This window comes from Trichomycterus rosablanca, chromosome 27 (genome assembly GCF_030014385.1).
Source record: "Trichomycterus rosablanca isolate fTriRos1 chromosome 27, fTriRos1.hap1, whole genome shotgun sequence".
Taxonomy (NCBI): Eukaryota; Metazoa; Chordata; class Actinopteri; order Siluriformes; family Trichomycteridae; genus Trichomycterus; species Trichomycterus rosablanca.
Genome location: NC_086014.1, coordinates 10,439,533 through 10,455,708, shown reverse-complemented (window position 1 = coordinate 10,455,708; position 16,176 = coordinate 10,439,533). Strand labels below are relative to the sequence as shown.

The following is a 16,176-nucleotide window of genomic DNA, read 5'->3' as shown; positions in this document are numbered from 1 at the left end:
AAAGTTCATTTTTAAAACCTTATAAGTGGTTATAAGAATAATTTTGTACCTACATGATCTATGTCAACAGTATCAGTTATACACAATGAGATCACATTACTTTAGCTTATAGTTGAGTAATCACTACCCAGGTTAAGTACCCAGTTGAACATGTTGACGAAGTGTAGTAAAATTATGTTTTATTGGCTCCAGTCCAATAAAACATTTACTTGAACCTTTGCTAATTCCTAGACACCCCTGTAGTTAAGTCACGCTCCTTGGCCCAATGCATTTGCATGGATTGGTTAGTTTAAATATATGAATGACACTTTAAACTCCACTTATAGTGATAGATTTATCTATCGGCAGCTCCTGAAATTGGAAGGCTGGGTATATTCATCATGATTAGGAAGCGTTTGGATTTGATGGAAAGGTTTGCGTCTGCTGGTGTATTTGTGCAGATTAAACAATAGGCCTTTTGCAAGGTTATAAATCACCAGTGGATCACTCAGCTATTTAGGCTTGGGTCCAGGTTTGTGTAACTGGGTGAAGAAAAGGCAAAAAAAAACATTTTGAGCGGGTTAAGCTACAGTGGACATTCAGATCTCGTGTTTCTTTCAGGGAAATATTGACTAGCTACATGGCTGCAAGCCAAAGGCTAATGCCAGATACTGGCTTGCTTCTTAGTCCTGCTCCCAGACCAAGGTCATTGGAAGATTAACTGTTCAGCAATGTAGCACTAGATGGCAGCAAGCACTGCCAATTATAAAGAATCCTCAAGGTCTCCAAGTTTTGGATGAAACTAAAGCCTGTTACAGCTTTATTAAAATACTTTAATCTGGAAAACAAATGACGATGTAATAAAGATATGAAAAGTTGGCTGCAAAAGCACATTACTGTAATGACATATGTGAAGGAGTAAGATGTAGTAAAAGTCAGTGTTACAAATGGGAGTGAAAAATGATAGCATTACGGCAATTTAGTAATTCATCCTTGGCATTTTGACTCTATTAAGTTAAAAAAGTATTGCATAAAATGTGTAAGATTTATTTTGTATATTAAAATATAAAATTCCCTTTTACTACATTAAATTCAGTGGGTGGGCCTGACACCATTCACTTTATAAGCATTCATTAAAAAATAAATATGGCATAAAATATAAAGGCTTATTAGGTTCTTAGTGTGATAAGACAGATTAGTTAACACTACTATGGCTGTGCAATAAAGCATTTTTTAGTTAATACAAGTTTAGCTGTAAACTGGGGTAATTCCAATTTGCATACAAAGGTGCTATTACTTTTACTTTCAATACTACTACTATTACTGATTGTGATTCCACAAATACTACTACTGATGCTTATATTACTTTAATTACTTCAAATACTACCACTGCTGCTTCCACCCCAACAACAGCTACTACTACTAGCACTATTTCCACTGATTCTACTACTACTGCTATTACTTCCATTATTTCAAGTACTACCACTACTACTAATACTACTACTTTTACTTTTACTAATACTGCTACTGCAATTACTATTACTACTGCTGCTACTACTGCTATTACTTGCTCTAGTGGAACTTACTTCCGCTACTACTATACTACTACTTCTACTATTGCTACTACTACTTCCACTTCTAATAATAACAATATAAAAATAATACTAAGACTATTAATAACTGTATTACTGGTATTACTTTCACAAACACTACTACTATTACTCATTTCCACTACAAATATTACTACTATTTCTTCATGTGGCCACTACTACAACCTATAACAATAATAGTAAGGAAACACCATTTGTTTATTTATTTGGTGAGGGCCACATTAATTCAACTAATATGAATATTAGAGTTTACATTACTGTCATCCCTTTAATTAATATACTACATATTGATCCTGCTCATGCAACACAAAGAATATCTCTTATACTTAATACCAGCTGCAGGAAGGTAATAAAAACTGAGAATACCTGTTTATACATATGCCTGGAATCAACCAGCATGATGGGCTGAGTTTAGTGGGAGTGAAGCAGACGAGAAAATGGCTGCATGCGGATGCTGGTATGGAGCCAGTCCGTCTGCCGACCGACTGCCCTCCTAGAGACACATCCGACCATCCGATCCTGCTGCACAGAGAACGTAATCGAAACAGTCTGTCAGCTTTATTCTGTAAATACCCTAATCAATTTCATTACGCAGGACATGGAGAAGTGTGTAAATGTAGAATTCCTGATACAGCACAGAAGTCAGGAGGATCATCACATTTCTGTGTAGAAACATGAGGCACAGTAAACAGTACAAACGTATTATATTATATTATACATGTATTATATTATAATATGTATTATAACATATATTAATAGAAAACCTTCACGTAATAAAATTGGAAGCTCATGGGCAGTCTTTTATTTTCTGTTTATTCATTCGTTTCTTTTTTACCCAATTTAGTCGTATTTAACTGCAACCTTTGCTCCTGCTACTGCTGCCCCCACCCCCCATCGAGGAGGGCCGTGTACTGTCACACGCCCCCTCCAACACATTGTAATAGGAGATTGGAAATGACTACACTGGAGGAAAGCGGGAACATGTTTTCAGACAGGTGTACAGCATACAACAATTAGGCAATTAATATCATACCTAGTGCTTTGGCATGTACAGGCACTGTTGAACACATTTTTAGATCGAGAGGTCAGAGCGCAGGGTCAGCTGTTCGGCGCCCCTGGAGTGAAGAGGGTTAAGGGCCTTGCTTACGGATCCCCAAAGTGGCTGCATGGCAGAGCTGGGATTCGAACTCTCAGCCTTTCAGTTGATAGCACTACCCACTAAGCTACCACTGTCCCTAAATTTACTAACACGTGTGTGTATTGTGTATATGTATATAATTTTTGCTTCTACTTTTTACTTATTGTATGTGTAAGCACCGTTGGATTGCTACTCAATTTCGTTGTACACTGTGCAATGACAATAAAGGCATCTTATCTTATCTTATCTTATCTTAATGCCTCTATCTTAACGAAAAACATACTGTTCTATCTACATTTTAACAATTTTCCAACAGATTTGTGTTCTTAAGACTGTTTACTACATGTACTAGAGTAGGGAAACATTTACTAAAGAAGTACTTCTGTGTCTCTAGATAAGAGTGTCTGCTAAATACTGTAAACGTGTAAGACAGCATTATCGTGTCCAGTGTACCCCACATTATTTTTTACTGCAGTGGTATTGACAGAGTAAACATGATGAAAGACTGGTTGTATAAACCGTAAGACTGTAATACTTTCCAGGACAAACACTTCAGTTTTTTTTGAAGTAAGAGGAAACAACATCCTGTTTTAGAGAATAATGCTTCCATGTTTGGGATAGACTCGAAGGCAAATGATTTTGAGATAAAGTAAGAAGGGTTAAGCTGAGAGAACAGTGTGAGGGAAGAAAAACGTTCTTGGCTGACTTTCAAGAGCAAAACCTGAGGAGCACTGTGGTTGAAAGCTGTTGAAAGAGAGGGCCGTCCCATCCCCGGCTCTCTGTCTCTCTGTAATTACCACAGCGGCTGACAGACATAGTGCTTAAAGAAAGAAAACAGAGCCCAGATTAAGAATAAACACCAACACAAGTGTACACAGAGGACGCTTAGCGTACAGAAAACTATATATCATACTTCAGGGCGTGTGACAGTCTTAGATATACACGGATTTAAAATGCTTTCCTCCTAAGGGTTATATAGCTGCTGAAGGATTTATCCAGATAATGGAAGACCAGAAAGACATACAGATAGAACACACATGGCCATGTTAGGTTTTTATTACTATTTCAGCAACTATTTCAGCACGAGTTCCCAGATCTGCAGAAGATCTAGTTGTATTATAATGAGCTGTTGAATAATGCCAATTACTGACTAAGTGACTTTACCCTTTATTTCACTTAGTTACCTTAATTAGAGCTACCATCCCATCCAGAATCCTCTCTTGGGAGACACGGTTGTCTGCACCTGTATCATAAGATAAGGGCTAACACGTGCTTTCTCAGAGACGTGATACCAGTCACCAAGAAATGCAAAACTGCAGCTCTTGCTAAACAACAGGGCAGGTCGACATGTTTAGAAATGGGAGCTAGCTAAGTGCCCACTACTGTAAACATAAATGCCCCAAATTGGCTAGTATTGCTGTGATTGATAGGGGAGACTAAAATGTCATGTCTTCTAGCAAGGTCAACCATATACTTTGGGATTTAGCTTGAAAATAGTGGGGCTGTTTTACTTGTCTCAGAGAGCGCATGTGTTAACCATCACCACATGTAGAAAGCAGTTGCTTTAGTTGCTGTTGCATCTGATAAAAATGATGGACACACTGTGATTTATGTCAGCGATCCCCAACCTTTTTTGCACCACAGACAGGTTTCATATAAGATATAATTATACAACGAGCATAATAAAAAACAAAGTGCGTAACAATACTACTCGCCATTGACTGAAAATCAGTTGGAACCCTGAGCTTTTTTCAGTGCAATGAGACGCTCCCACCGAGGGGTGATATGAGACAATAACACCCGAAGTGTGTAAAAGCAGGTTGCCAACACAGGAGCCGGCAACTCTTTGAGAAGGAACTGTGATGCATAGTAACACTTCCACCTGGAGCGAGTTAACGCTTAACAAAGCAAAGATGAGAGGAACTGACACACATCAGTCATGTGTCTCCATGCCCCCTCTGCCAGCCATAAATGGCAAAACAGAAGGGCATGATTTTGTAAGCACTCACCCCACTATGTAAGTGTAGTCCAATTTAGAGTCATAGATGTAATTGTTAAGATCCTGAGTCATTATGGCCACAGTAATCTTGGCTGTAACAGAGGCATTGTTCAACCCTGTATCACACACACACACACTCAGTAATACGGTTCACTGCAAGATTAAAGACAAACGGACTGTAACAGTATAGAACCTGACAGTCATCTCAATATTTTTTCGAGGGCTACCGCAGACTACTGAGCCCCTATAGTTGTGGGAAAGCCTGAGCCTGAGACTTTGGTTTTGTTTACACTGAGGATTAAAGGAAACATTTAAAATGCAACAGCCCCCCTCTTTACTAAGGGTTTTCCAGCGTCAGGCCCCATTTTTAAGCTTCTCGGTGCAAATAAAACCAGACAAACCGGCCAGTTTTTCTTCCCTGTCTCCACAGTCATAATGTAGCATTCATGGGCTTGAAGAATGCGTCTGGAGGCCTAGAGGCCTGGGCACCATGGTGAAGGGATATAACGTGCATGTGGCTTTCTAAACTCCTTGTTTGAAAAGGGATGAGGTGGGGCCGGCCTGAATGCTGAACAAGCCGGGCGCAATGGCGGTCGCCTTCCAGAAAAAACAGCAGCTTTAACAATAAAAAAAAAACTGCCTTCCCCCGACCCAGGGGTCCAAGTCCACCTACAGGCCTTGCAGGTCAAGTGGAGTTCAACGTGTACTACGTATTTCTAGTAGCATACACTTACACTTAACTTAAGATACATTTGTATGTACATGGATAATCTGCTCATTATCGGATGTCACAAAACAAACTTAAATCAACAAAAAGCAAGAAAATCCATTTAAAATAGAGACGCTATGCTGTGTTACCGTAAATACTTACCAATAATTATTTACCAGCAATGCGATGACAGCAGACTCTGTAAGATGCAAATAACTGAAACACATAATTTTAACACAGTAAAACACAACATGATACATTCACTCACTCACTCACTCACTTTCTTAACTGCTTATCCAATCAGGGTCGTGGGGGTGGGTTCCTGAAGCCCATCCCAGCTTCTCAGTGGGCGCAAGGCACAGTAACACACATGCACACTCATACACACAGCCATTCACCTATAGCGCAATTCAGCATGTTTTTGGACTGTGGAAGGAAACCGGAGCTCCCGGAGGAAACCCACGCAGACACGGGGAGGACATGCAAACTCCACACAGAAAGGACCCGGACCAGCCCGCCCCGGGATCGAACCCAGGACCTTCTTGCTGTGAGGCGACAGTGCTACCCACTTAGCCACTGTGCCGCCCCAATCTGATACACTAAAATAAATATTAATGCACATTAGCAAACAAATATTCACTTCATGATCAATGAAATAGCTTAAGCTATCAACTATTAATAGTTAATAGCTTAACTGCTAACTATTAAACTAGTTACTAGTTTCAAAAACACATCACTTCACTATTGGAAAATGTATTGGACAGTATAAAAAAATCAAAATAAGAACACCTGACAGTACAACTTATACTCTTGAATACTTTATTATCAATATGGCGATGGTACTTATCATCTGGGTATTGACTGTATGAAAACTATACACCAAAACCAGGTTCTCTGTACACATCTTTTAGCAAAAAATGGCAAAGATTCCATGTGAGCGCACAGAATCTGAACTGCATCACCTGAACATCTTTTTTCCTTATGCCCGTTACACATTGCACCTTATATAAATAATTACACTGTAAAAAGAACTCATTATTTACACATATAATGTCCTTTATATAATATGCATATATAAAACTTTATATTAAATCTAGATAAAATACATTTAGGGACTGTGAATGTATGCGTGTGCCTGTGTCGGAGGGTGAGTTTTTAAGTAAGTGGGCACAGTGAGGTCGTCTCTGTGCTATCTGTGGTTATTAAGCAGAATCTCAAGCCAGCAAGGGCATGACGTTACAAACTGTCTCGAATAGCATGGGCCCCAGCCCTTGGCGAAGCTGATCCTCACGCTGTTTGGATCGTACGGGCCTTCCCGGTGCACCCGGTGCCCGATTTGGCATGACATGTCATAGTCAAACACTTTAATGGAGTAGCCTGGCATTACCCTTGTGACGGTGGGGCTACGGCAACTGAGGAATTCCAGAGTGGGCGAGTTGATGAACACAGGGTGCTGACTGCGATTATAGGCCCACACGCCGTCGGCCTCTTGGCTGAGCAGGATGCCGTGGCCGATCTTGGCTCGGGCCCGCTGGACCGAGGAGCTTGCGTGGCCCGTGTTGGGCAGAAGGCCTAGACAGAGGCCTGTGCCCTGAGGTAGATCATAAAAGATGCTGAGGGAGGAGTCGTACACGGGATAGAGGCGGCCAACGCGGGTCCGGTGCTCCCAGTATGCCACGTTACACCAGTGAGTACGTCCGTGTGAAGAGGGAGACGTGATGGCATCTGCGGGTGAAAGTAAACGCAGAGAAATGTGAATAAATTTGCAAGTCTATGTTATCCATTATACATAATAATTATAATAATGAAAAGAATAAAATATCAAATATTATTTGTTATAGTGTTAACAACTGATATTAATCCAAAAGGCTTAGAATAGCTGAGAGTTCACTTTTTATTGCACCTATATGGCAGAATTAGCTTAAATATTGCTGGAAGTTACTGGATCAGTGATCCAAAAGTTGTTCAAGCCCCAACACTACTAAGTTGCTATGGTTGGACTCCTGAGCGAGATCTTAACCGTCAAGCGCTTGCATTTTATTCGACCACAATTGTAAGTCGCTTTGGATAAAATCTCCATCTAAATATAGTATATCTGACAAGCCAAGCACTTAACTGAGCATCGTTTCGCAGCAAAGTTTCATGTCCGTCCAGTTCAGTGTTGAATACAAGCTGTACCTAATTTCCGTCCACATTTACAGCCAACGTTGCTAGAGATTTGCAACTGACGAGGCAACGGTTCCCACTTAAAGTCCCAAATCTGTCATCCCAGCCTCCAACGCACACCGCACACCCCTCCCAGCATTCCAGTGGGCAGCTCAGGGACTATTCTCCCCCTCGGAGGGCCGCCATTCAGCTCTCTGACAACTTGCAACCTCCTGACCTTCCAGCCGCCAGCCTATCAGCTCTGATTAACTGGCACACAGACTGATAGCATAGTATTTTGCTTCGCAGGCTCCATTGAGGGGGAGGATCTAAAGGCTTGGGCCTGTGGCGCCATTCTGCTTACACTCCTCTCTTAGAGCAGCCACAGAGGCACTGCTAACCAAACCAGGCTTAACGGAAGTGCAGGAAGAGTCAGTGTAGCTTAGAGTGTGATATGAAGAGGAAGTAATACTGGTAAAGGATGTAATTATAGATAGTAATTAATTTATGGGAATAAATGTGTATGGGAAAGAGTATAAATCGCTACTAACTAATAACAATAGGCCACAGTTTGATAATTATTTTTAAAAATTGGGGACTGAAAGAGTTTCTAAAGCAACCTACGCAACACACTAATCACAATCTAATTTGTCTATTATCTGGCTGCTCTTGTGTTTAGGAGTGGCCACAGTGGGTCTAGTCCAGATACCAGACTTGGCACACTTTTTACCCCAAGCTCACTTCCACACAGAACTCTCCTTATTTTTATGGGATTCAGGAAACCCCCCACAGTCAGGCATGACCAGTAATGTCAGTGCAGACACCTGAGATCCGAACCCCCGGCCATGTGATGCGCCACGTCAGTGCATAATTTTCCATCCATATATCTGCACATATCTTAAACAAATCACACCAGTCACACAACAGCAATGTAGCTTTTTTTTTTAACTCCTGCCTTATTTCCTGCTATAAGAGTCTCTTCGAAAGTGGTCGTTCAAATATACACCCTACTTGGACGCCATCAGGGTCCCAAGCAGTGGATTGGCTACAATAAATTGTGAGAAACAAAGGGGGGAAAGGAATTTACATGTCTAATTTATTTATTTAATTGTATACACCCGTTGGCAATGAGTGTGACTAAAACACCAACTTAATATAATGTTATTACGTGCTAACATACTTTTGGATATAGAATATTGTGTACCTGAAATGAATTTTGTTCTTCTATTATATTTTCTGTATTAGGTATGTGGCTAAGGAGTGTCTATAAGCATTAAAACATCAAAGTTGGGGTGGTGTCATAAAGGAAAGTTTAACACCCCTACTATTTGTTCCTTTTACCAGTTACTGTGTGTATACAGAGGTTCAGTCAAATAAGATTTACAGAACCTGATCCTTCTAAAAAGTGGAAAAGAATAATCAACATAAAATCTCCAAAAGTTCACTGAGTACGTAGGAAGCTCATGGGTGGTGAAGCATGTCGTCCATCAGAGCCCGGCTAAGCTTAAACCAACACTACCAAATGAGGGGAGGAGGGGAGCGAAGCATTGCTGTGTGTCCCGCTGAGCCAAAAATGAGATCTCCCTTCACAGATTAGACTCTTCCAGCGTGCTAGGCGGGAGTGAGGGATTTGAGGGAGGGACGTGCAAAAGCCGAAACCGAAAAATGCTTGCAACAGTAATGCTGGTTAACAATGTTAGTAGTGCTTTTGGGAAAAAGGTTACAAGTAACAAAAGGTCCACACATTTCAGTGTTCTTTAAGCGTATTATTTCTGAACACGAATGCTTAAATGCAGCCAATCAAGTCAGTAATTGTGGCACAGCTAATAGAAGCTAATAGAAAACTTAAAAACAACTGGAACTGACTCTGGAACTGACTGAAGACTTTAATTTGTAAGGTCTGGCTTGCAATCAATGTTCCATTTCATCCCAACGTGTTTGCTGCTGGAGTTCCTCTACACCAAACATATCAAACCGTGTCTTTATGGACCTTTAACTTTCACCAGTCATGCATTTATTTAGCTAATTTCATACCCCCGAATTCAATAACTGAAAGGGGTCTCTACAGGTGTCCACATACTTTTGACCATGTAGTGAAAAGATGTTTTTAGGTTTCACTCGTCAACATGTTATGCAAAAAAAGGAAACAGGGTAAATATCGATCCAGTTTCAAAATGAGGAAAACGGTCAGCGTCAGCTTCAGAATAAAATAAACCAGACGCTTCTCTGCGTCACAACAGTTAGAAATCCGCTCACTCACACACACACACACAATGAAAACGAACACACACACACTGTACAGCAACACACCCTTAACTGTCTCTTTCACCGCGCGCTAGAGCAAACTATTTTCCGACAACTGATACAGTCGTCCCTCGTCGACATCTGTAAAGAATCTCGGTGCAGACTGGCAGGATTTCATTAGTTAAATTGCGTGTTGGCCTGCACTCAGTCAGGAAGAGGAAAAGCCACAGCGAGCCCTGTAATTTAAACCTTATTTTAAAATGCGACTGGCTGGCTGCGCCGGAGCCTGCGTTGCAAAACTCAGCAGGAAGCAACAACATGCAAATAATGGAGCAAGAGCTGTGTGTGACACACCAAAAGAGGATCTCGTTGCTTGTCTTCAGACCACAAAAGGCGCTGTAATTATGCGCTGCTCCCAGACTTCCCACTGCCTCTGGAGGCACAGAGGCCCCCGTGCTCACAAAACTGTCCATTGTTGTTCATAATCTAATTTACGGGGAGCCGAGCCTCGAGTTTGGATGTCGGAAAAGTGTGCGGACGATGTTAAGAAATCTTTTTACTGACTCTTGAGAAGCATGGCTCGACTGGCAACAAGGGACATTCCTGGTTGTTAACCTTTTGAACTAGAAACCATTAGCGAGTGTACACACAATTCAGCAGCGACAAGACGCCACAGTACAAAGTCAAAGGTGCGTACACTAGACAATACCACGATTACAAAAAAGAATTAAATACAGGGCCTTCCTTGGTACAGATGAAGCCAAAAGTAAGGGACAAGTAGGGCATCGGGATTTTAATGATTGCAGAACAGTCAAGTCATGTCAAGCCAAGCCAAGCCAAGCCAAGCCAAGCCAGGTCAGGTCAAATCAAATCCAGTTTATTTGTATGACTAAATGTAAATGTGAATAGAATGTGTTCAGTAGGTGCATTCCCTACAGCAGTGTTTCTTAATCCTGATTCTCAAATACCCCTGCGTTACAGATTTATGTTTTCCATTCTTCCAAAGCACCTCATTTAAATAATCAGCTAATTAACAAACATGAACTGGGTGTACAGGAGCAGAAAAAATACACTTATATCAATGCTCTGACCATCATCCAATACACACACTGATCTGATCCTACTGAGTATCTAAACTTACTCCTGCCAACCAAATAAATGTCATCATGTCAGTCAACACACCTCCACGACATAAAATGTCATCAAACACTGTAAGTCTGATTGAAATCGATCACTTTCAGCACAAATACTAACCAGATATTGTTACTTTCTTTCATTAACTTACAGATCACTTGAAATTAAATACAACTGTACCAGCACACAGGCAGTCAGACCAATGAAGATACTTTTTTACATCCACAAAGGTGAGTTTGACTTGTCTTTTACCATTATGAAAAAAGACTGGGTTTTAAATGCCTATATACAAGCACAAAGAAGCTCCAACTCGAATAAAACACTTCATTAAAATTACGTTTACTCACTTGAGTGGTCCCCGGGTGTGCTGCTGGGTGAAACTGTCGCCTCGAGCTCAGTAGAAGGTAATGCTGGCTGTAACGGATCTATAAAGTATATATTAATTATACAACATTAGGTCATCTTAGATATGAAAAAACAAAACAGTTTTATGAAGTTCATAATAAAATGCAGATGAGTTACCCAGAGACTCCTGTCCTAGCTTGGGGGAGAGCTGTGAGTACGGAGGAGGGGGCGAATCTGAAAAATAAATTGCTTGTGTTAGTGTTAGTTTATATTCAGCATCACAAACTAATGAGTTCCACAGTTCCATTATTTACATTTACATTCACTGCATTTAATAAATGCCTTTATTCAAAGTGACATACAATTAATATCAAATACAATACTAGCATTTTAAAAGGCTAGGAGTCTTGCTCAGGGGGGCAACAAATTTACTAACAATACTGCAAAACACTTAGATTAGATACAATGTGTGTATGAGAAATGGGTTGTGGCGGGATTAAAACTGTAAAGCTTTAAATTCTCTGAACAGGGTGCCAATACATTGCAGGGCTTCAGCCGCCCCACTCAGACACAGCCAATCACGTCTGTGTAGAAAAGCACCGCTTGGATTGAAGCCCAAGCTAGCATAAATGGCCGCTGTGTCATCCGAGCGCAACATTTAGATTGTTTATAGAACACAGATTGTTTTAGCACAACTAATCCCACAATTCTTTGCTTTAAAATAATCATACGTATATACAGTACTTATAATTACATAATTAAAATGCTGTGTAATTAGAGCTGTATTTTCCTTCAATGCAGAAAGCAAGGAACGCTCTGGATAGACGACCAGTCTATAAAATAGCACTACATAGTCATTCATGCTCACAGCTAGGGACAGCTTACAGTAGCCAATCTACCCCCTGGCAGTTGTCAGAGGGTAGGAAGTAACTCAGCTCCCAGTACAAGAACAAACAAGTTAAACTCAACACAGATATTAATGTGATGTCCTGTCAGTCATACTAATGCCAATCAACTTGTAACTGTTATTAATTCTAGTTACAAGCTACTGAAGAGTGATTTGTGTATGGACACAATTTTTGATCCAAATGTTCAATTTCTTATCAAATGTTCCACTTTTTCCTTTTCTCTACCATCCTCCCTGCTTATGGAGCCATTATTAGCTTCCACTGTGTCTGCAAACGAATGATTTATCCAGAATTTCTATTGGATTGTTGATTTTAAAAAATGATTATTTGATACTACATACATACAAAAGCATTGTTTACTATATATAAGCGTTTAAGTACTGAGATATTACCTAGTAATTGATTATAATACAGCCAGAGGGATGAAATAAAACAAATCATCTATAAAACTCAATATTACGAAAGACTCGTGAACTAAATCTCCGGTCCAGATTTTATAAACCCCTTAAATAACAGATCTCATGAGAACTACTACACCCTGATTGGGCAGCAGCACTGAGAGCTAAGCTCCAAAGCTCTGAGCGTGTGTTTTTGTGAATAACATAGTTGAATAGCGAGCAAAGGAACTGAGTGTCCCAGTTGGCTAATGAATTGGGAGTTCCACATCCTGAATGAGTGAGTGTCACAGGGCTTGCTTGTCTCTCTGCAATTCCTAGTATGTAAGTGGATCGCAACCAATTATTGTGCAACACCGTGCGAGATCAGAAATGACAAACCATTTGTATAGCCATGCACGTCTTCACATTATTATTTATCTCAGAAAATGCTATTAGGCTTTTCTAATTGTCTGACAACCAAATCGGTTTGGCCTTTATCCTGAACAGACGCAACCACAGCCTTACAGTGATCCTAGACCTTTACATGGGGCTGACTTGCTGGTCTAATTTTAGGCATGTAACATACTACTCATTCATTTGTAGCTTGATTCCTTGATTCCCGGACTGGAAACACTGGGTTTGAAGCATGAATACACCCCAGACAGGGGTGTATCCACAACAGTCCACACTTTCCAGTCCATATTTTTACATTTCGAAGCAATTCAGAATAACCAATCAAATAGCTGGTGATGTTTTGTGATGTTTTATGAAGGTTCAATCACACAGTTCCAAAGTTAAGCATCCAAATCAAGGGGACATGCATACTTGCATACATGTAAAGTGAGGGATATAGAAACTAGCTTAATTAGCTTAGCTGGCTAGCCTTAACCTGTTCCTGATCATAGCACATTTTATACTAAGCTCATTTGTCACTAATTTAATGTGGAATCTGGAATACACTGGACAGGGCACTAATCTACTGCAGGGCTTCAAGCCACTCCTACCCCTCCATCCTTCTCAGACATAGCCAATTATGTCTGTGTAGATGCCCAGTTGGCTGATAGCACCACAGAGATTCAGACCCAGGTCACCAGCAGTGGTTGGGTCCAGCAAAGGATGCTGCACCACCAAAGCACCTTCTCAAATCTTGTAACTGGAATAAGTCTTGTAATTGGAATAGCATTCAGCCAAAGGAGTGCAAACTCTCTGTTCTTCGCCCCTTTTAGTCTTTAGTTTTCAACCTTACATGCCAAATTGTCAACTAAGTAAGGCAAACTTAATGGGTTAGTTTATTTAGATCTTATAAATTACTAACTAATTTTACTTTACATTTTAAGAGACATACTAGCATCTTCCTACATGCGGTGTGCACCCAAGAAAACTAGTAGAACTCCTGAATCAAGTGGACATTTCAAAATATTTGACCATACAGTCCAACACATGAAAGAAATCCTTATTTTGTGGCATCCTCACCTGGTCCAAAAAGGCGGCTGTAATGATAGGGATTGCAGCATGATGCTTCTCCACTGGGCACCCCAAAACTCTGACAGTGGCACAGAGCCTTGAGTGGAGCTGCAAGCTTTAGGTCTGGCCAACGAAAAAACCTACACAGCAGGTACTGAGGAGACACAACATGGCTGCTGACTTGCAGCTCGGCTTGGGGCGCATTAACACAACCGCCCAGTACCGCCCCTTTGGACTCCACTGCCTCTAACAAGATGCCCAACGGCTTCTGTTTCAACTTTTTAAGAAGTGCATAGGTACACCTTTCGAGTTCTTGTTCAAATAAGGTACGAGTTCTTGATTCTCCTGGACCAAGTCCATCACGGTCCTGAGAGTGCTGATCTCTTCTAAACCAACAGCAGGTCACTGTGCTGCTATCACTGTCCTCTGATGTAAGTACTGGATGCCGGTCCAGGACACACATGTCCACCTGGATGTGTTCTTGGTCTAAAAAAACCTCTGATCCTGAACTTTCCACCAAAGCCAGGGTGTTGCTCGATCCTCGAGGATCTCCCGCCTCCTCTCCAGCCCCCTCCGTGTCGGAGACCTTCTCCGGATCTTCTCTGCTCTTGGAGCCTCCATCGGCCTCCACTGCGTCTGCGATCAAACGGCTTCTCCAGAGTCGCCGAACCAGAGCGCCGCGTCTCGTCCTGAACATACGACTCCTTAGCCGTTTCTCATGCGAGCTTTTTCCTACGTCTGCTCCCGATCCTGATTATGTTCAGAGTCCGACATCAAGGCTATATGCGCAAGCCCACACTTACAGCCAAGGGCGCATTCCTCCGAGCCAGACCGCAACATCAGACTCGACGATCGTAGCAGGTCTGCAGCGAAGTGGGGACGCTGTCACATAGGTCCCCAGAAGAAACGGTGCAGTGCCAGGTCCTCACAAGGGGCAGCTTTACATACCAGAAAGAAACGGTGCAGCCTTGAGGTCCCCACAAAACGGTGCAGCGTCAAAGTCCTCACAAGGGGCAGCTTTACATACCAGAAAGAAACGGTGCAGCCATGAGGTCCCCACCAAGCGGCGCAGCGTCACGGTCCCCACAAACACGGTGCAGCGTCAAAGTCCCAACAAATACGATGCAACGTCAGGTCCGCACAACATGGGAATAAGAGTAACTTTGAGAAAGGCTTTATAGATGAATAGACCCAAACAATCCTGTGCATTCGTGTGCAGTGTTTAAATTGTTCTTATATATTACATTTACAGATCATAACAAGGTGGAGTAAAACAGATCTCCAGATCTTTTAAGACCAACCTCGCTCAAGCAGTCCTTAAGATCCGCACAGGCGCATCAATGGATCATTTTCCGATCCGATTTGATCTGAAACAACAGAATCCGACTCCTAATTCCGATACATAAATCGGTTCAGTGCAAAACAAATAGGTGCATTTCATGTGTGCGCAGAAGTCGTGCCCTTTAAATCCAATCGCTGTGTGCGCGAGATGAACGGGGTCCTACAATTGCGCCTTACCGTTCCTTTCTCTTCTATACACACACACACACACACACACACACACACACACACACACACGAGCGTGCGGGATCATTGGCCGATCTTAATCACGTGCGCGTCTAGACTCGGTGGCGGCTGCTGAGCGCGCGGGGTGCTGCGCAGGCGCGGTGTCGGGTTTCTCTGCTCTTAAAGAAGCCACGGAGCAAAGATGTCCTGGTTCTAGTCCAAAATGGTGTAAAAATCTAATAATTTCAATTAGGAACAACAACAGCAGCATAAACACACACTAACACAGAGAGAGAACACATAAATATAAATATGGTTAGTTTGACTTACACACCTTACACCTAAACGTCTGCAGACGAACATATCAAAAATGGAAGGAAATGATAATTGGTAATATGCTTCAGGGACATTAAATTTTTAAGATCTTTTTGTGGTCCCAAGATTAAAATGGTTTTGTTTTTACTAAGGCAAAGATAATAAATCTGTCTTAGAAGACCAGAAATGTTATCGCCACCAGTAGCACAAGCAGTCTATAAGCTAAAACACTATCTCTGAAGACCTTGGCATCCCGGCTTCAACAGCCTGACATGTTATCAAGAAGTTTGCTACTCATGGAAC

General features: G+C 41.5%; 1 protein-coding gene across 1 annotated transcript; it reads right to left on the bottom strand.

Moving 5' to 3' along the window:
* Positions 1 to 6,237: 6,237 nt before the first annotated feature.
* Positions 6,238 to 15,620, bottom strand: smad6a (SMAD family member 6a). Its single transcript, XM_062989557.1, has 4 exons — positions 14,062 to 15,620; positions 11,481 to 11,537; positions 11,306 to 11,383; positions 6,238 to 7,160 (listed from the first exon to the last, which is right to left on the bottom strand). The coding sequence occupies exons 1-4, from the start codon at positions 14,747 to 14,749 to the stop codon at positions 6,625 to 6,627; spliced, it is 1,359 nt and encodes a 452-aa protein (XP_062845627.1). The 5' UTR covers positions 14,750 to 15,620; the 3' UTR covers positions 6,238 to 6,624.
* Between the last annotated feature and the right edge of the window lie 556 nt (positions 15,621 to 16,176).

Excerpts from the sequence above, each read along its gene's own strand:
- smad6a (XM_062989557.1), bottom strand. The coding sequence starts at position 14,749 with ATGTTCAGGACGAGACGCGGCGCTCTGGTTCGGCGACTCTGGAGAAGC. Across the intron at positions 11,538-14,061 it reads CAGCCGCCTTTTTGGACCAG|ATTCGCCCCCTCCTCCGTAC; the intron begins GTGAGGATGCCA and ends TTTATTTTTCAG. Across the intron at positions 7,161-11,305 it reads CACACCCGGGGACCACTCAA|ATGCCATCACGTCTCCCTCT; the intron begins GTGAGTAAACGT and ends TTTCACCCGCAG.